This window comes from Eublepharis macularius, chromosome 11 (genome assembly GCF_028583425.1).
Source record: "Eublepharis macularius isolate TG4126 chromosome 11, MPM_Emac_v1.0, whole genome shotgun sequence".
Lineage (NCBI taxonomy): Eukaryota > Metazoa > Chordata > Lepidosauria > Squamata > Eublepharidae > Eublepharis > Eublepharis macularius.
The window spans coordinates 79,786,669-79,808,041 of NC_072800.1; the positions used below are offsets into that span (position 1 = coordinate 79,786,669).

General features: G+C 42.7%; 1 protein-coding gene across 2 annotated transcripts in view; it reads left to right on the plus strand.

Moving 5' to 3' along the window:
* Positions 1–21,373, plus strand: part of DIP2C (disco interacting protein 2 homolog C) — a 347,378-nt gene that overhangs the window by 244,876 nt on the left and 81,129 nt on the right. For both annotated transcript variants that reach the window (XM_054991506.1, XM_054991505.1), the window contains 3 exons: positions 14,404–14,535; positions 15,863–15,982; positions 17,258–17,455. In XM_054991506.1, the coding sequence (XP_054847481.1) occupies positions 14,404–14,535; positions 15,863–15,982; positions 17,258–17,455 (450 nt within the window). The remainder of the gene's footprint in view (positions 1–14,403; positions 14,536–15,862; positions 15,983–17,257; positions 17,456–21,373) is intronic.

Below are 21,373 nucleotides of genomic sequence, written 5' to 3' on the forward strand. Positions count from 1 at the left end.
GAGAAGAAGCAGCTCCTTGGGGCTTGCTTCTGCTGGCAAAATATGTAGACGGCTCTGATAATACCTTGTATTAAGAAGTCAAGTCACCAGTTGCTCTTAAAAATCTAGGCTGTGGAAGGAATCCGAGGACCAGATTGGTTCCAGGCGCGGCTGCCGCTTTGACATATGTTAAGTTATTTCAACTTCTCAATTAGATGGTAGACAGGTGCTCAGAAATGACCTCTCTCAGCATGGTGGGCATGTAAGGCGGTCTCCTTAAAAGCTTGTTAGCAGGTAGGGATTGTGGGTGAGCCAGTTTTGAGTCTCTTTCCTGGAACAGAGATATCATACAAGTCTTCTTTTACTCCCTTAAATAAAAGAGACGTCTTTAATAAGTCCAGTGGTGTTCCTTTCTCCATGTAATAAAGAAGAGTCAGTCCTGCAGACTGTTTTCCTGCCCATGCAGTACAATTTTTAAGTGAAGCAGTCCAGTAATGCATTGGTAATCAGGATGCTTCATTCATACCCAATAAGTAGGACAGCACAGAGTGGCTAGGACTCCCTCACCCCAATTATTCAGAAATAACAATGTGCTCTTAATGAGAAAGACATACAAATGCCCATACTTCCATCTGGGGAGCTCCCTCTGCAGTCTACTCTTTCTGTGGGAGATGCCACAATACGACAGACTGTTACATTCTCAAAGTGCTAACTGTGATAAATATGAATTTTTAAAGGACAGCATTCAATGCCTCTGACTGTGAAGAACAGAAAAACTTCCATTCTGAACTCAATGGGGATCTAACCTTCAGAGTCCAGTGCAGAATATGGGATTCCCGCTGCCCCCTCTTTGAATGCTGAATCTCCTTCCCTTCCAGGAAGGGGGAATAATGATAAAAGACTGGAACACGCAATACATCCAGGGATCAGACTATGGATATTTTTTATAACGTTTTCCAGGCTGCTATTACAAGACTGTTCATTTTAATCATGGTTCTTTGTTGTGGCCCGAAAATATAAAGGAGATAGCTTTCCATTTAGCTATTGTCATGGCTACTGTTGATTGTTCTTGTTTTTTATATTAATCATTTCAAATATCTAAAACCATTCTGCGTTCAGGGAGCTGTTGTAAGGTTTACCAAGGTATTCCAGTATTGTTGCTCTATCTCTGCTATACTGCTGATGAGCAGTGAGACTATGTAGTGTGGTTATGGCTGACGTGAGATTTAAATTTTGAATTGAGAAGAAAACTTCAGTGCTCCTTGAGCTCTTTTATGGATTTATGAGCTACTTAAAAAAAAAAATGGTCTTCTAAATCTGAATTCCATGGGACTGTTGGTAAACCGTAGCTACTTGAAATATTTAAGGCCTTCCTTTTGATTTGGAAAGCTGCAGAGTGGCTAACAAAGTATTTGGGAATAGAGTATTTAATAAAGATTAAAACAAATATTTAAAAACAGCAGTACCCTAACTGGAAAAAAGCAACTACCAAGATCTTGCCAGTTGAGATACAATCTGCAAACCCTGTAGGTTCTCCTAAAGAGCCTTTGCCCAATGACTGGACTTGGGCAGTTAGAGCAGTTACTCCATATGGTGCCCATGGCTCTTGCCAGTACTTCTGGTGCCTGTCAAGCTTTTCAGAAAGTGAGTGTGGCCATTGTAAGGCAAGGTTTTTTATTGGCTGCCCTCATTCAGATGAAAAGGTTTTCCACAACTATGAGAGCATCTGGAGCCAGTAAAGCATCAGGAAGACTGGAAAGCACCAGGGCTTACGGTTCCATTCCCCTTTTGGGCTTTCCTCTCCCTTCTCTTTCTCCCTCTTCCTCAGGATTTTCTTCATTTCTTTTTATTCCTTTTCTGTGATACTTTTGCAAAGTGAGGAGGGAGGTTCAACCTCCAGCAGCAACCATTTGAGTTTTGGCTTCTTCTTCTTTGGCAGCCATTTTGTGGTAGTGCTCACCATCTTTTTTCAAAGTTCCAAAGGTGCTCTCAGGTTCAGAAAGTCTGGGTCTGCATGCGTTAGTGTAATCTTGATGTTGATGACAAGTTCCCTGTCCTGCATCACCATCCACTGTATCTTTGGCAGGTCTTAATCCCCTCCTTCCCTGCCATTTCTTTGTGCAGTAACAGGAGACCACACGTGGCCCCTCCACATTTAGAATGTAAGCAAGTCTTGCTCAAATAAACTGAGATCACCTAGTTAGGATGTTACCATCTGTGTGCAGGGAAATAAGGGGTGAAGAGTAGGGTTGCCAGGTCCCTTGAGTCCCCCAGTGGGGGAATGGGAATGCAGGCATGCGCTCCCGGCGCTTCCGATGACGTCACTTCCGGGAAGTGATGTCATCACGTAGGTCAAAGGGCGACCCAGCATGCACTTGTGCGTTTGCCGAAGGGCTGAATTCCCCCCCTGTGGGCCCAATTCAGCCCAAAACGGGCCCGTTGCGGGATGGGGTGGGGCATGGGGGCGCTGCACCTCCTGGAGTGCATCCCCCGCTGGCCAGGTAAGTGGGGTCAGGGGGGAGGAGGTGGGAACAGGGGATTCCCCCACCCAGGGTGGGGGATTGGCAGCCCTAGTGAAGAGGGAGCATTTGAGCCTAACACTAGTCCAGATCTCATTGACATAGAAATGGGAGAGGGGAAGTACTATGTCAAGTTGCTGTAAATATGCTGATGTGGCATGGTTTGTTTGCGCTGAAGGAAAAAATATGACATTTTGGCATGTTTGGGACCTATGTATGTGAAGCCTGGAAGTATAATTTACTGAGAACTTCCCTGTTGTTAACCCTTATTTTGCATACTTCCCATCATGAGGCATGAGCAGGAAAGTCGTTCTTGTAGGTCTGTGTGCTGTGGCTAAATAGAGGAAGTCACTTCTGTGTCATTACAAGAGCTAGTTCTATTTGGTCAATATTAAGCCCTTTCTGTAGTACACAGAGATTAATTAACTGACAGTTGTTCGTAATGCATTTGCATTTGCAAATTAACCTTTAAATCCTTTGAGACAGATGCATAATGTTCCAAACAAAGCTTAAAACAAAGAATTAATAGCTAATTATTATCACAATGGGCTGGCCAGGCATGAATTCTAAACACAGTCGTTGCATAAATTTAGTAGCATAGATTGCCTAAAATACCAGGTATCCAACTATTGCTGTGGTGCGATAGGTTTTAAAGTTGTTAAAAAAAAATGCAGTACTACCATTAAAAAAATCAGAAACCACAGTTGTACCTTGCATAGATACACAAAGTTAAATTCTTATTAAAGCCAGCCCTTGAAGAAATTTCTCTTAAGGGCATTAAGCTACCTTTCAAAATACAGTTCTGAGTCCTGGGCCATTTCCAGACGGCTTACCTGCCTCCAGAACATCGCGCCATGTTGCGGGGAAAACGCGAAATATCGTGTTTTCTCGTGCGAGTTTTGCGCGACGTTGCGCGACATCGTGCAAAACTCGCGCGAGAAAACGCGATGTTTCGCGTTTTCCCCGCAACATGGCGCGACGTTCCAGAGGCAGGTAAGCCGTCTGGAAAAGGCCCTGGACTCCAGGTGGCTGGACAATGAGACTAACAGAGGGAAAGATGTATGTTTGTTAGAAGTAGGGCTTCTATTGTCTGTTGGAATTAAAGGTGGGTTCTAGATCTGACGAGACTGAAGACTTAAAAGATGAAAATTCTTGCAGCCCCTTGAAGATGACTCTGAAATTTTGTGGGAAGAGATTACTTAATCAAATGCATGAAGTAGGTAGTGATGCTTTTGAGTTAAATATGCAGGTTGGTGTTGGTGAGAATTGGGATTTGTTTTATAGACCAGAGTAAACTTCCTGGTTTCTGACACAATATGTGACCCTGTCAGTTGAAGTAAAAGATTCTATTAATAGTAATCATAATATATTTGATTAGAAAAATGGTTATGCTTTTGTTATTTGGTGGCTATGGGGAAAACAAGGTACTGGAAGTAGAATTTTAAGTATCACCTTCTCTGATATGTATTTACTGTACACTGCAGTCGTCTTTCAAAGGCCCTGCTTCGGGTGCCTTTGCCCTTTGAAGCTAGACAGGGGGAAACCCAAGAAAGCCTTCTTGATTGTGGCATCGAAACTTTGGAACTCCTTCCTGAGGGAGATTTGTCTGTCTCCCTCTTTTTTTCTTCTTCCTGCTGGCGAAGACTTTGTTCTACTGGGCATACCTCCAATAACAGTCATTGGAAGGATTTCCAGGTCTTTCTGGTGATTGGGAGGAGGGGAGGCAGTACTTCCATGGACTTCCCTTGCATATTCAATTTGTATACATTCTCCCGGCCCCACCAGAAGTGACGCCATCGCATAGTACATGGGTGTACACATGCACTTTGCACTAGGGCCAGGGCTTTTTTTCAGGGGGAACGTGGGGGAACAGAGTTCCGGAACCTCTTGAAAATGGTCACATGGCTGGTGGCCCCGCCCCCTGATCTCCAGACAGAGAGGAGTTTAGATTGCCCTCCACACCGCTGAGCGGCATGGAGGGCAATCTAAACTCCCCTCTGTCTGGAGATCAGGGGGCGGGGCCATCAGCCATGTGACCATTTTCTCTGAGGGCAACCCACTGAGTTCCACCACCTCTTTTCCCAGAAAAAAAGCCCTGACTAGGGCTAATTCCTGCCTCCCAGCAATCAGCAGGCAGAGGGGCAAATCTGAATATAGAAATGAAACATTGCTGAAGCAAAGCATACATAATTCAATACGATATATTTAATGAAGCGGACACTATCCAGAAGTAGCACATCTATATCAACATACAGTACCCCGTGGTATAGTCTATGTTTTTGTAAGTTTGTATTGAATTATTGTATATATAGTTTATTTTAAATATTTTAAATGTTCATTTTTTAAAATGTTTTAAGTTCTCCACCTTGAAGAACCTATTTGAATAGAAAGGCAGCATAGAAATATTTTAAATAAGTACAATAAAATACATGCAGAAAAAGGTTTTGTATGCTCAAACCTAATTTTTGTTTTTGCGCTTGCTATTTAAAAGAGAGCCAGTTTGGTGTAGTGGTTAAGAATGCGGGACTCTAAACTGAAGAACCAAGTTTGATTCCCCACTCCTCCATCTGAAGCCATCTGGGTGACCTTGGGTCAGTCACAGCTTCTAAGAGCTCTCTCAGCCCCACCCACCTCACAGGGTGTTTGTTGTTGTGGGGATAATAATGACATACTTTGTAAAACGCTCTGAGTGAGTGTTAAATCATCCTGAAGGGCGGTATATAAATCGAATGTTGTTGTTATTGTTGTTGTTAAAAGAAAGCAAATTCAGGCTTGTTGTTAGTTTAAGGTGGGTTGTTGTGTTGGTCCTTAGTGGATGAGCAAGATTTTGGATCAGGAGCACCTTAAAGACAACAAACAGTGAAATCCTAAGCAGAGTTACTCCAGTCTACGCTCATTGATTTCAATGGGCTTAGATTGGAGTAACTCTGCTTAGGATTTCCAGGGTATGAACTTTTGAGAGTCAGAGCTCCCTTGAGTAGAATCCAAAGAGGAATTCCATGTCCGTAGTAGTTTTTGTTTTATTTTTGTTAATGGAGTGGTAGTTACAGAGCTTTCCCCCTAGAATTCAAGCCTAGGATTGTTGTGTTGGCATGATTCCAGAGCACCTTAAGCCAGCACAGATAAGTTGGAGGGCATAAAATAAGTGACAAAATGTATGAATTATGTAACTCTGTTGAAGAACAGACCCATGGAATCATATTTTTAAAATATCAGATTTGTTAAGGCAAATGACATGACCTTTTCTAACTATGCTTTCTAAAAGTAATATTCGAATGACTGCTACAATGCAAATTCATGACAAACGTGCTCTTACTTTTTCCCTTCTCTCAGAAGAGGAAAAAATCTTATATAATACTTTTGGTTTGCCCATAGTTCTGTTTGATGGTCTCCAACAGAAATAAGAATATGTAAAGTGGTGTAGACAGGCCAACTCTTGGGGCCAGTAGGTTGCAACATAGTAGTAACTTGGTGGGTGAGTGCCAAGTCCTTCATTAAGCCAGTCATTGGTATTTGCCCCCCACCATGGGAATTTTGCCCCTCCCTCCTGTTTCTTTCATTAAGTGTAAATCAGTGCAATCCTAAAAAGATTTACTCTAGTCTAATCCTCTTGAAATCAATGGGCTTAGACTGGAGTAACTCTTCTTAGGATTGCACTGTATGTGTAGTAAAATTCTCTTCTGAATGGGAGTTGTGAATCGCTGGTTTCTCACACTGCAGTTTGCCATGGTGGCCATGCAACAGCTTGTCATCACTTGGTGAGCAGTGACAAACTGGATATTCAAGTTGGGTGGTGGTGATTTTGTAAATTACGTTACCTACTTTGAAACCTGTAGATCGAGCTACATTTCTTTGTAAAAATGCCAGCCTTTTAGAATGTATGTCCATTGAAATCAGTATGTTAGGGTTGCTTTATTCCTAATATGCTTTAAGAATATGTTTGCAAATGTAATATGAATGCAGAGCTGCTGTAACATAGTGGTTATGCGGTTGGGCTGTGAATCAGCACTCTGCTGGGTTGAGTTCCATTACGCCCATGAACTCAGTAGGTAGCCTTGGATAAGCCACTCCTCTCAGCCCTAGCCCCCCAGCTGTATTGTGGGGATAACAATAAGTGGGGTACTCATCTGTCTAGAAGAATGATTAGTAAGCATTATTATTATTAATAATAATAATACAGCAAACGTATACTGTAAAGTATATTATTCAAGAAGCAATACGCTGTATGGAAAACTCAGGTTTGTTTTCCATATATTAGGATTATAAAAGAATAAATCTTACTGAAGATGAATCAGCATGGCTTCTGCAATGTGCAGTCATGACTCAACACCCTCTTGAACAAGTCACGAGATAGGAAAGAACCATAAAGGTAGACATTATCTATACAGCCTTCTAAGAAAGCTCTTGACAAAGTCCCTTGCCTACAGTTCCTGAGAAATATAGTAATCATGGACTAAGAAGACCTATCCTTGTGGAAGCGGAGGAGAGGAGTAAAGGAATGGTTCCCATACTTTCCCCACAAAGAGTCACTAAAGAGTTTAGGGCTGTTTAGTTTATTAAAAAGATGACTTGAGGGGTGAGGATGACACAGATTTATAAAATGAAGATGACTTGAGGGGTGAGGATGACACAGATTTATAAAATTAAGCAAGTTATAGAACTACCAATGAAGGTTATGGTCAACAGAACCAAGATAAGTAATACACCTCTGCATAATTATCTTCAGGAATTCAGTGCAACATGATGAGGTGAAACCACTAGCCACAATAGCATTAAAAGGGGATTAAATAAATTAGTGGAAATTGGGTGTATCGATTGTGATTAGTCTCTATGCCTAAATAAAATTTTGTGATATTTAGTGCGGTATTTGATATTAGAGCTTGCATGGCTGTGAATGCAGGAGAGAAGAGCAGGCTTGGGCCCTTTCTCAACCTTTCTAGTGGCATAACCAGGGCTTTTTTTCAGCAGGAACGCGGTGGAACGGAGTTCCGGAACCTCTTGAAAATGGTCTCATGGCCGGTGGCCCTGCCCCCTGATCTCCAGACAGAAGGGAGTTTAGATTGCCCTCCGCACTGCTTGGCGGTGCGGAGGGCAATCTAAACTCCCCTCTGTCTGGAGATCAGGAGGCGGGGCCACCAGCCATGTGACCATTTTTTCCAAGGGCAACCCACTGAGTTCCACCACCTCTTTTCCCAGAAAAAAAGCCCTGGGCATAACTGTCCTTTATCTGAGCACTTTTTTTTGCCACAAAAACTGTGATACCTGTACTATGTCTAAATATAGTATTTGGCTCCATATGACCTTGCTGCCACTGCACCATGCAACCCCCTCTCCTGTTTACTTACCAATTGGTACATGGTCATTATTTACTCTTGCCATTTCATCATCGAAGTTTGAAATGAGATGAAGGCCTGATGAGTTCCTAGATAGGAGCAGGAATCCATTACAACTTTTTGTTTTTAATGGAACTGTAGCTTAGTAAAACTATGGGGGCTGTTCTGGTCGAGTGGCAAGAACATCCGCAGTCATCTTGCTCTTGTATTGGAGAGCAGCTGCTGAACTTGTGAGCTGGCGATGTAAATTTATTGAAAGGGACAGGAATATGGGGCAATGCAAATGAATATGCTTGTGGGGGAGGAGGCACTTTGAAGTCCTACAGCTGTCACTGTTCCTATATTTACCACCAGCATATGTTGATCAGAGTCATTTTTCTTCTGAAACAACTTAATTTTACTTAATGGGGGCCGCTGAGCTTATATATCAGAGGATGCACCCTCAGCATATCTTGGTGGCTACTATCTCAAAATGACTTTTTTTATTTTTGGCCTGGTATGTCATCTGCAAGCCACTTAGGCAGTGTACATGTCTATTGAGTTAATTTTCTCTCGCTTTCAACTATGCAAAGCATGCAATGCACTATTTCAATGACAGATGCTCTATGCAAAATGTGTCTCCCCCCCCCCACACACACACATTTTCGCATAGTCTTAAGAGTAGAAGTGAACAGGTGTGGATCGGGAAGCTTTCTGGTTTCAGTATTCCTTTTGCTATGTAAAAAGAATCCAGACCCCGTGTGATGAGTCATTCTTCAGAAAGGAGAGTGGGTAATAAATTGTTCTTCCTGCTACATTGCAACCAGTGGCACCGGTCCACTTGGCTGAATCCATCTGCCACAAACCCACGTGCAACTCAGAGCCAAACTACAAGTGACGCCTTACACAGGTTGGACGCTTGTCAGCTTCCCTCAAGTTTTGATGGGAAATGTAGGCGCCCTGGTTTTACAGCTTGGCTCTCCATTACAGCTGCAAGACCAGGATGCCTACATTTCCCATCAAAACTTGAGGGAAGCCGACTAGTGTCCAACCTGTGTAAGATGTCACTTGTAGTTTGGCTCTCAGGCTTAGGCTGACCTTCCCCTACCCTGAGGTAAAACTTCTCCTCTTTAAGCCTATGAAGCTGTATACTGGGCTGGGAAGCCTCTGGTAGCATGGTTGATGATAAGCTTCATCTTTCCTTCTTGTCCCACGCTTAAGGATTATTAAAAATGGTTACCCAGCCAAGTCTTAGTAGGGGACAGATCAGGGGTTTGCGCTTCCCTTTAGCAGAAACTGGCACACAAGGCTTGAGGAGGTTCAAAATGTAACAGGAGGTTTATTTACAGAAAGTTAAAATCAAAAGGCAGGTAGGCAGATGTTCAAACTGACGTAACAGAAAGGTTTTTGTACAGAAACTTCACTGGTGTGAGGCACTAAACACTTGGTATAACTCTAAATTGCTGGCTTAATTCAGAGGTTGACATTGCTTAACAAATGTTATACTTTCAAAGCACACACGCAGCAGGACTTCCCCTCCTCTCCAGACTTAAGGGTGCTCCACTGAGACAAACCCTTACTAGATGCTGGGCAGATGTTATAGTTATGAGCTATAACCCTGTTCCTGGCGCTGAAGGGGAGACTCCTCTCTACCCACTTCCTTGGCCCACTATAATTCCCAGATCTCTCGAATCTAAGCAGGAGTTAGTGCTGGTTTTTCCCACTTTAGTCCAAGGACTGACAGTGCTTCACAAACATTTCCTCTCACAGAGGATTCTCTATCTGACCCTCTCTGGTCAAAAGCCAGGCTCCCACTCCCTTTCACTCTCTTCTTTTCTCTCTCACTCCAACTGACAGCTTCCCCAGCATTCCATCTCCAACTGCCATTTCAGGCTAGCCACATTGGGGGGGGGGGAGAGGAAACATGTCAAACTGACTAGAAATCTCAGCATCTGAAGCTGAGTCCATCACACTATCATTTCCTGAAAATTTTGTAATTGGTTGCCCTGCAAACAAACAGTGCAATCCTGACTAGTTACTCCAGTTTAAGTCCATTGACTTCAGTGGGCTTAGGCTGGAGTAACTCACCATAGGATTGCACTGAGAATGACCCCAAAGAGTGTCTGCAGGTAGAAATAACTCTGGGACATCCTGCATTGAATTAGAAGAATATAAAATAGTTCTGTGTCCTCCTGTGGAGGTATAGAGAGTCTGTAGTGTAAGGATACTTCAAAATCAATATGCCAAGGAAGATGGGGGTCTGTTTAGTGGCACAAGAAAAGTTTTCTGCAGAAACGCAGCAAACAGATGAGATATCTGATATGATTCTGTTAATGTGTACTTTTAACATTTTCCTGGCTCCTTCTTGAATAATAGCTGTTAAGATTGTAAAGGCAAATTTAATCCAATACTAAAAACTCAGGAAGCCGCTTACCTTGAAAATAAGCTGAAGAAGATATTCAAACTAAACAAAGTGCTCTCAGTGGAAAGGATAATTGCAGACTCTTCTGCTTAGTCCAAACTACTGCTACCACTTACATGCAAACGTTAATTTATCAGTTATAATGTTCTTATATTATAACTGATGAATTAACGTTTGCATATAAGTACTCATTTACAACCACAGATCTCTACCCCCTGAAAACATAGAACATTGTTTCTAATGGTGGTTTTTGGAAGATGGTTTTGTATTGTTAAGTAGGTACCCCTTTATCTAATTAGGCCAGTTTATATGATCACATGCAACTGCCTTCTCTTGCAGCTGCAAAATGTAATGGTAATCACCTGGCACCATTACAAGCATTTTCCTGAAAACTGCTTCCTGTTATGGGCTGTAAAAAGGTTTCCTTCTTGCATGTGAAACTGTCAATATTGCTGATGTCATCAGCTGAAGCTCTGCTATGGGAGCCCCAGTCTTCTAGCTAGATCAACGGCTATAGCAACAGGACCTCTTCCATGGTGGTGCCCCAACTATGGATTACAATCCTGAGCTGCTTGCTCTCATTTATGTGTCCAGTATAATCTGTTGTATGGAACTTTGTTACTTTGTGTTAACGTCTACCTATTTTGCCATTGGCTATTTTTTGATGGGTTTCTGTTGATACTACTTCTAAGACTTGCTGGGTAAAGTAATTACTTGTAATACTGATGTTTATCTGTAGGATTTTATAGTCTAGGGCTAGGATTAATGTGGTTTTATGTATTTTTTATCATGTTATATGTTTTGTTTAGATTCTTTGGATTTTATTATTTTGTTGATTTTAATTGATGTAACCAATGTAATTGTATACCGCTTCTTAACCGAAGAGAAGCAGTATACAATTAAATAAATAAGACTGTTTTGGGAATCAATAAGACTGTAAGGGAATTATAATGTGTGGAAAGGCAGGATAGAATTTCTTTTTAAAAGATGTCAATTATGTGGTTTCTTTCTTCTCTTTCGTTCTCTCGTTCTTTCTTTCTCTTTTCATTTAATGGGAAAATTTAAGCACTTTCAAGAAATGTATACGAATGCATGTAAGAGCCCATATAAGTGTGTAGAACTGGCTTATATGAGATACAAGAAGAGCACTCTGTATTTTGTCTAAGGAGTCCTTAACCTATGCTCCATCCACTTCATATTGAGTATTGGATGGGAAAGGGGTGTAGATATTACATTTTAAGAGGCAGACAAGCATTGGTTTTATTGGCAAGGCAGCCAAGCAACTAGTTAGTAATTATGAAGTGGCTTAGGGTCTTCCCACAAACCTTGGCGTATCTTCTCCCTTACCCCCTTCCATACCCTTGGTGATTTAATGTATTTAAAATGTTTTCATCTGGCCTGTCAGCACAAACCCTTCCAGGCAGCTCAGCAGTTAGAAACTTTCAGTTCATTGTTTCAAGCGGATTCACTTGTAGGCCCTTCCTGGCCAGAAACTTCCCATGATGTTGAGTTAATATGTGGGTCCCCTTCCGCTTCTTGTGTTTTGGGTTCATGTACTAGACGAAATTGGCAGGGAATTACAATGTGTCGTTCCAGCTCTTATTGCTATCTAATCTTCTGTTGATGTTATATGTATAAACAATAGACAAGGAGGCTAATGAAATAAAAAATGTGCTAAGCCAGTTACAGAAAGAAACACATTCCAAATACTTAAAAGAATATTATTGTGTGGAGAAGCGTGCGGAATTATTGCTAGTTTTGTCTGTCATCCTCCACTCACCTTCCTGCTTCTGTTGGTTGATCTTCTGTGGCAGCAGCAATGACAACAAACGGAAGGCTTAGATCAGTGAGTTGCTTCCTGAGAAGATTTTTGTATAATGGCTCAACTGTTCTGAAGGCTGACATATTGAAACTTTGGATGGCACAGAGCTGTGTGTGTACCTTTTAAAAAACCCTGCCTTGGTTGAACTCAGAGCCAAGCTACAAGTGATGCCTTACACAGGTTGGACACTTGTCAGCTTCCCTCAAGTTTTGATGGGAAATGTAGGCGTCCTGGTTTTACAGCTTGGCTCCCCATTACAGCTGCAAGACCAGGATGCCTACATTTCCCATCAGAACTTGAAGGAAGCTGACAAGTGTCCAACCTGTGTCAGGCGTCACTTGTAGCTTGGTTCTCAGTGGCAGCCATTCCACATGGTTTCAGTTTGTCTTAGGGGCATGGCGTCAGCTTCTTAACAGAAAACTTGTTTAAGCCTGAGATGGCATTGCTTCCTGCCTCTTGGAGCAATATGTAAATCAAAAAGACTGTGCAAAGAGTACAAATTGAAAAGCGACCGGGAAAAAATAACTTAGGAATTCATGTTGGGTTACTGAGCTGTGAAAGGCAAGGATTCGCTTGCGAATGGTTGAGTAACGTCACGAGGCAGGTTACCCAGTTATGCCTGCTATTGGAAACGTAGTATTTTGGTTCCTGCTTCAGTTCTTTTCTATAACACATTTATAAATAGCCAAGCAGCATGCATAGCTTGTTAGGTCTACTTAGAAGAAAGGGAAAAAATATTATCTCACTGGCTTTCTGAATATTCACCCCCACAGAGAGAGAGAGAGAGAGAGAGAGAGAGAGAGAGAGAGAGAGGCTACAAAAGCATTGTTTGCCTGATTTTAATTGTATTAGCAATAGAAATTTTATTTGTATTAATAACAGAAACAATGTGTGTAACTCAGGTGCATGAATCTGTGCCTGTCAGTTCAGTCCAATTTATTTCAGTATATGCGTGCATAGGATTTCAGCCTCTGGGGATGATTCAGGATACTTGTGCTTGCTCAGCAGAATGTGGTGATTCAGATTGCCAACCTCCAGGGGGCACCTGGAGATATCTCAGAACTGCAGCTGCTCGCCTAACTACAGGAGGGTAGACTGCATGACAGTATGCCTTGCTGATGTCCCTCTCTTCCTCAAACCCCACTCCTCCCAGGCTCCTCCCTCCAAACTCTAGGAATTTCCCAGCCCAGAGTTGGCAACCCTAGGTGATAGTTCCCCCTTTGAACAGCTGCTCCCACCAACCATCTTGCTATAAGCACATTTTTTCTGTTTCTTTTGTTTCAAGAGCAGTTTGCTATGTGACTTGCGGAGGAGATTACTATTAAAGAGCCTTGTTGTGCTCATGAAATAGTCTTTTGGTGCTAGAGCTGAATCTGAAGCTCGGGGGAGGTGGGGGATGTATTTTTCCAGAGGGAATTAGTTGGAGTGGGAAATATAAATGGGGGGAGGAATGAAATATATGCAGTGTTTTCTTATTAAACCTACACATTTCTTTGCTTTACCAATATAAAATGCACCATTTATCAATATTTGCATATAAAACTGCGCTATTTGGCATATTTATGAAATTTAAAAGTGTAAATATACTCAGTTTCAACAAGCAAAATTTAAAGTAGATCCAGTGCTAAAAATGGAGAACTGCAAACTGCTGCGCTCTATGCTACTTTAGCATATATTTCTCCATTTTTCCCTCTAGTTTGTCCAGCTTTTCTTCTGTACCTTCAGATCTCCTGTTTGGCACACAGCTAACCCCATCATCTTATTTTACTTTATAGAAATGCATTAATTTAAAACTGCTGCTGCTTTTTCTCTGTGTCACCTGTGGATACCTGGAACTATTTTTTTGTTGGTTTATTTCAACTTGTTTTTGAGGGCAGAAAACAGAACACCAGCAAAGGCCTGTGGGGTGTCCATTTTGTGCAGCTGGTGTGCATAGCTCTTTAGGTGCTGAGGTTTCTCAACAGCAGCATTGGGAAGTTTGCGTCTAACATGGATCCCCTGTAGTGAACTAGCATTTTGGATAACTTCTTTATGACTGTTCCAACACCTTAGTTGCTTCCATCAGGGTAAAATTAAGATATGTTTAAATTGTTTGAAAGTAATGGGAATTAAGTTATGAGAACTAAGCAAGATTCTTTCTGGGTTGGTACCAGTAGATAAGAAACCTGAACCTTCTCCTCGGAAATTAAAAGTTATACTGTAGGAGGTACAAATGTACGATAAGAATCCAATGCTGCAATACTTGAAAAAAATGTTAATTTTAATATATATCTTTGCTTCATATAGTAGCAAAATTCTACTTAAAATGCTTGAAGAAATAATTTAAACCCCTTAATTTTATTTTTGCAGAAAACCACTCTGCACCTCCAGATGTTACTACTTACACGTCGGAACACTCAATACAAGTAGAAAGACCACAGGGTTCAACGGCAAGGGTCGCACCCAAATATGGGAATGCAGAACTTATGGAAACTGGGGATGGTATGTTGTATAAAATGGTGGAGGAATGTGTGGGCCCCAGGAAAGAATGTTTGGATCCTTTCCAGTTTGGTGTTAGGCCTGGTTACGGGATTGGCAACAGCTTAGGTCACCCTGGTAGATGACTTGTGCCAGGAGATAGAAAGAAGGGAAAATGACTCAGTTGATTCTCCTCGACTTCTCAGCAGCTTCCAGTACCATTAACCATCATATCCTTCTGGACCACCTTTCTGGGCTGGGATTGGAAGACACTCCTTTGCAGTGGTTCCAGTCCTGCCTGCAGGGTAGATTTCAGAAGGTGGGGCATCTTATCTCTCTGCTTTTCAACATCTGCATGAAACTGCTGGGTGAGGTCATCTGGAAATATGAGTTGGGTTGCCACCAATATACTGATGATGCTCAGCTCTATCTCACACTTCTGGCTGATCCCAAAGAGGCTGTAGAAACCCTGAGTCAGTGCCTGGGGCAGTTTTGGAGTGGATGCTGGCTAATAAACTAATGCTTAATCGCAACAAGATGGAAGTGCGACTGGTGAATGGAAAGTCTGACCAAGAACTTAAGGTGTCACCCATTCTGGATGGGGTTACATTCCTCTTGAAGGAACACGTCTTTAGTTGGGGGTGCTCTTGGACCCAGGTCTTCTGATGGATAAGCAGGTAGCATCTGTGGCCAGGAGTGTCTTTGACCAGCTTTGGCTGATTAACCAGCTATGTTTTTTCCTGGGCAGAAAATAACAATAACAACATTTGATTTATATACTGCCCATCAGGACAACTTAACACCCATTTAGAGTGGTTTACAAAGTGCATTAGCTCTGAATGTAAGGCTACTTAAGAGACTGGAAGGAGTTATACAAAGGACTTCTAGGCCACCTGGCTCTGTGGCTAAACTGATCTTTGGAAGGTTCAATTCAATTCAGCAACCTTTATTGGCATTACATCCATGTTAACAAAAACACTCGACCCTGGTTTCTCTTCAGATCGCATAAATCTTTGGAAGGTTGATTACGGATTTAGTGGGCGCAGTTATTCTTAGCTGTCCTCAAGGCTTCCAGCAATGAAGGACCTTTGCCAGAGGACCGATCTGTCCCTGACAATTGCTGGTTTAGAAATAAAGACCGATCCATTGTCACATTGTTGTTGCCCATGTTGGACAGATCCTGTTTTTATTGGAATATGGTATTTGTTCTTCGGGTGACAAAGTGTCACAACTGTCTTACTTGATCGTTGTAATTTGCCTTCGGGTTGTTGCGTCTCTTCTGTTTATATCTGATGGTGCAAGACTTAAAACAACCCACTGCTGAAAACATGTATTGATCACTCTTCTGTAGGAGTTCCAGTAAGCAGCAGAGTGTCGGCAAAAATTCAGCAACTGGTCAACACCCTAAAACGACCCAAGCGGCCACCATTACGAGAGTTCTTCGTAGATGACTTTGAAGAATTATTAGAAGGTAACATGACTTGATTACCCCCTCTCTCCAATTATTTTCAATATTGCTTGGAGAGAAGTGTTCGTTCCCTAAACTTGAAAAGTCCATGTTCCACAAAAAGATAGGTCTGACAGTTCTATACACAATCTGATTCTTTACCCAGAATTAAATTATATAGATTGCTGATGTGTTTCTGGCAATCCTGCTACTGTCTTCATGTATTTGTTCTATTTGTTTGCTTTTAATCAAAATTCCTTGGGAAATGAGCAATGTCGTGGTAGGGAGTATAATGGGTAATGAATGGAACATGACTGAAAACTAGGAAAGAGGTGGTTCACTCATGCGTATATATGACTCGTTCTTCAACACATGACTATATGACTTGACTCCATGGGAAATCGTTGTGTACAAAATGATACATTAGTTTCCCTCTGTAGTTTGATCTGAGATGGCTCATTCATACCTGTAAGCCACCATTTCTTGTAGCAGTCATGAAACTGTATATGTGCGATGTGAGTCAGAAACATTAATGCCTTGCCACTTCTTCGTTGCTAGTTAGGAAGCACTGTTCTCCTCTTGTCTCTTGACCTCAGTAAACTATATTTTCAAGCTCCTTCCAACAGTGTGATAGACATTGTGTTTGGATGCTCTAGGCATCATTGCAAGGAATCTCTCTTAAAGGCTCTCTGGTAGAAGTAGAAAATCTCTTCCGCTATCATGGCCAAACCATAAATTGAGAATGTTCTCAGGAGCATGCACTTCCCATACATGTGTCATTTTTCTTCCTTCACATCCAACTCTGTAATAACCATAGTTTACCATGACATTCAAAGAAAGTTTACAGTTGCTATTAACCATAGGCTTACTTCATTCAGACATAAATTTTGGTTACTGTGAACCAGGAAGCAGAGGGCTGGAATCCAGACCAAAGCTTAATTCCAACAAAATGTTTTCATGTCCAGAAATCCTAGGAGCAGTACTTCAAGTGTATTTGGGCCTGCAGTGGGAAGGGGAGGCAAGAAAACCATGTTTCATGGTTGGAAATCCTTCTATCCATGGGAACACTCCATTGGATCCAGTATGGGGGGAGGGGTGCTGGAGCCTACAAAACACTCCCATCAGCCAGCTCATGGTTTGACTTTGATGTCTAAACTGCACCTAAGTGCAGTGAATTCTGAGCTCGTGGTTAATGTTCTTATTCTTAGATGACCTTTCAGAGGCCAATGTTTACTTTTCTTTAAATGTAATCAAGCACAGTGTAAAATGTATAAAGTAACTGTCTCTTATAACTGTAAGTTCAACAGCCAGACCCAAACCAACCAAAGCCAGAGGGAGCTCAGATGTTGGCTATGAGAGGGGAACAGTTGGGTGTCGTTACGAATTGGCCTCCGTCTCTTGAAGCAGCGTTACAACGATGGGGGACAATTTCCCCCAAAGCTCCTTGCCTAACCACTATGGACACCAATGGAAAACCACTATATATTCTCACTTACGGTAAGCAAACTCTATGGCAACTCCCGCCCAATATTTTCATCTTTGATTATTGTCAAATATTCATGGTTTTCCTTCCTGGATTATTTAAAATATGCTTTTTTGAGAAGTGATTGGAAATTTTTATGGGTAAGTTAAGCACTCAGTCTGCTCAGTTTAATGAAGAAGCCAATGTGGAGGGGCACAAATTATGGAAGAGGATGCGTATAGCTTACTGCTTGGTGTATATGAGGTTTAATGCTAATTTCTAGAATCTCCACTAAAAGAGTCTAGGTGGGATAGACCTCTTCGGGAGACTCCTTGTCAACTGGGTTTCATAATACCAGACTAGAACCTCCTTGTTAATTCATATTTTTGTCATGGAGTTCAAGGCAGCAAATAAGGGATTTTCATGCCATTGCCCACCCTAATCTTGACCAGATAGCTTTTGTTGTATTGACTTTAGCCAATTTCTTGGGAGCCTTTTTCCCCCTTCATTTAAAAAACAAACAAACACCCAAGTGTTTTATCTTTGGGCATGGGAAACATTTTGTGTCGTCCTAATTGCTGAGACTTGTTACCTAGTGGCTTTCTGAATTACAAAACCTGGGCTGTTTTCACACTACTAACCTGCTTCCATAATGTTGCGTCGCACAAAAAATGTGGAAGATAGCGTCTTCTCGTGAGAGTTTTGCACGACATCACACAAAACTCTCGCGAAAAGACGCTATCTTCCACGGTTTTTGCTTGACGTTTTGCAAGGTTGCGGAAGCAGGTTAGTAGTGTGAAAACGGCCCAAATTCTGAAGTATGCAGTATGGGTTCACGAATCTATGTTTTGTATACTCTTCATGCAACTATTTTTGCATAAGTATATTCCACCATAAAAATTGCATGCAGGGTCTTCTCTAAATCATTTCCTCTATAGTTCCACTATACTTTTGATATAATCCTAAACAGTATAATCCTATACTCTTTATGCCTATTGACCATAATGAGCTTAGAAGGGTAGGCTGTAACTCTGTTTAGGATTACCCTGTTTATAATTGAACATAACTTTTGATATTTTTTTTAAAACAAACAACCGGACATAATTATTTGCAGCTGCCATTTTGCAAACTGAGATGCTGGCTGGCGTTTCGGTAAGACGCTTTTGGCTTGCTGTGACTGAGTTGGTGCTGTGTGGTGACAACAAGCCTACTGTTTATAATATGACAACTGATCTTGTCGCATTTCCTTTTCTCTTGACATACCCCTCTCTTGCAAGCTTTATTTTCTGGCTGTCTTTACACTTTACACATTTTATGATATGGCAGTAGTGGAAGAAAAGAGACATCTGGCCAGAAGGCTTCCTACACAGTCCCTTGATAACTTCATGAGAGATCCTGGCATACTTTCCTAGGGGTCAGTCCCATTGAATTTTAATGGAATTCACTTCTGGGTAACTGAGCTTTTGGAAACAACCTGAAAAGCATTATTTGTGCTTTTGTCATAGAGGCTTGCGTTTATTTTGTCTGATGAGTGAAAGTGGCTTTGCTAAGCGATGGGCCAGTGACCCTTCAAGCACCAAAAGGAAGATGTAATACGGTCCTCCTGCATTATTGGTGCTTCTGGGCCATATTCAAAGATGTCCTGAGAATGAACTTGGGCCTCTTTGCTTTAATGGATGTTCAGTCATATTGAAATCAGCTACTCTTACCAATCTGCAGTTCAAATTACAAACGGAGAGGGGACTCTTGTCATGTAGAAACTGTGCATGTTCAGAAGGGGACCAGATTAGGACACTTTTGTAGTTCTGTGATTCATACCAACCATCTATTCTGCATTCTGAAGTGGCGCTGTTGATCTTTTTCTTTTTACACCCAAAAGTGTTTTGTGTAAAGAGGCATGCCTGATTTCAGACTTATTTCTTCCTTCTCGTGCTTTATGTAAATAAGGTTTGTGTGGATTTAAAATTTTTACCTCACTGCTTCTTCCTTATATTCTACCTGTGAATTCTTACTTTGAAATGTCCCTTATTTAATGATTGTGAAATGGAATCATTTGTGTTGAGAGTAATGACTTGGAAACGGTTCATAGAGGCGGATTGAGCTTTCTCAGTAGGTTTAATGTTGTTTACGTGGATTGAAGGTGATCAGTGCTTCACTTACAGTATCATTTGGGTTAGGGTCCAATGATGCTGCTTTATAGGTACAATCATATAGGAACTTCTCCTGAACAAGCTCTACTGGATGTTACACAAGAGCATGGCTTGCATGGGGAAAATTTGCAATTAATTATGCCCTTCATAAATAGGCCTGCTGCGGCCTGCCAGTTTGAGAGGAGCACAGGACAAAACGATAAATCTTGCCAGGCATACGGAAAGGGGTCTGATTCCTTTGTGCTAACAGAAGAAAAACTGCAACACAGTTGCTTCTAATCTCATAATACTTAAAGGCAGAAATTATCAGTGTTTGCATTTGATTAAAAAAAACGGTAGTAGACTCTTACATAGGGTCTTTGGTACCCAGGGGTCATTTCGTAGAAAAAGAGCTGCAGGAACTCATTAGCATAACTCGTTAGCATATGCCACACCCCTTGATGGGGCTGAAATGGCCAGGTTTTGGCTGCTGCCACATGGGGGAAGGTTTCCCCCACCTGGCAGTGGCCCAATCATGGCCCTTTTGGCCCCAATCCAGGCGGAAACAGGACCCAAATGGCTATTTTGGGCACGTTTTGGCCTGGATTTGGCCCAAAATGGCCAAGATTGGGTCAGTGCTGGGCAGGGGAGGGGTCCCCGCAAGGCACCAACCCAGTCCTGGTGGTTTTGGTCCTGATCCTGGCCGAAACAGGCCCCAAATGGCCAAAAATGGCCATTAGGGCCCTGTTTGGGCCCAGATCAGGGATGAAACAGCCAGGACCAGGACAGTGCTGTGCAGGGGAGGGTTCTCCCACCTGGCACCGACCCAGTCCCGGCCATTCTGGACCCAATCCCAGCAGGAATGGGGCCAAAATGGCCAAAAATGGCAATTTTGGGCCTGTTGTGGCCCAGATCAGGGCTGAAATGGCCGGGACTGGGTCGGTGCTGGGAGGGGAAGGTTTCCTCCACCTGGTACCTACCCAATATCATCTATTTTGGACCCAATCCCAGCAGAAAACGGCCCAAAATGGCTAAAAGTGGCCATTTGGGGCCTTTCAGGCCCAAATCAGGGCAGAAATGGCCCGAATCGGATTGGAACCAGGCCTGGCACTGTCCCAGTCCAGGCTGTTTTGGCCCTGATCCAGGCCCAAAAAGGCCAAAAATGGCCCTTTTGGGCCCGGATCGGGGCCGAAATGACCAGGGCCGGGTTGCTGCTGGGTACGGGAGGCTTCCCCCACCCGACACCGACCCGATCCAGGCCCATTTGGCCCTGATCCGGGCCAAAACGGGCCATAATTGCCAAAAATTGCCATTTTGGGCCTGTTTCAGCGCGGATGAAGGCCAAAACGGCTGGGACTGGGTTGGTGCCAGGTGGGAGGAGGCTCCCCCCACCCGGCACCAACATGATCTGGGCCATTTTGGCCCCAATCCGGGCCCATTCAGCCCCGAAGATGGGGGAACCCCGCCACACCTGACACCAACCTGGACCCAGCCGTTTCATCCCAATCTGGGCCAAAACGGCCATTTTGGGGTATTTTGGGCCCATTTTGGCCCAGATCGGGGTTGAAATGGCCAGGAATGGGTCGGTGCCCAGCGGGGGAGGCTTCCCCCACCCGGCACCAACCCAATCCGGGCTGTTTTGGCCCCGATCCAGGCAGAAACGGGCCCAAAATGACCATTTTTTCTTGTTTTGGCCCAGATCGGGCCAAAACGGCCGGGTCCAGGTTGGTGTCAGGTGTGGCAGGGTTCCCCCAACTTGAACTCACCTGATCCGGTCATTTCGGCCTGGATCCAGGCCAATCCGGCCCTTATCCAGGCCAAAAT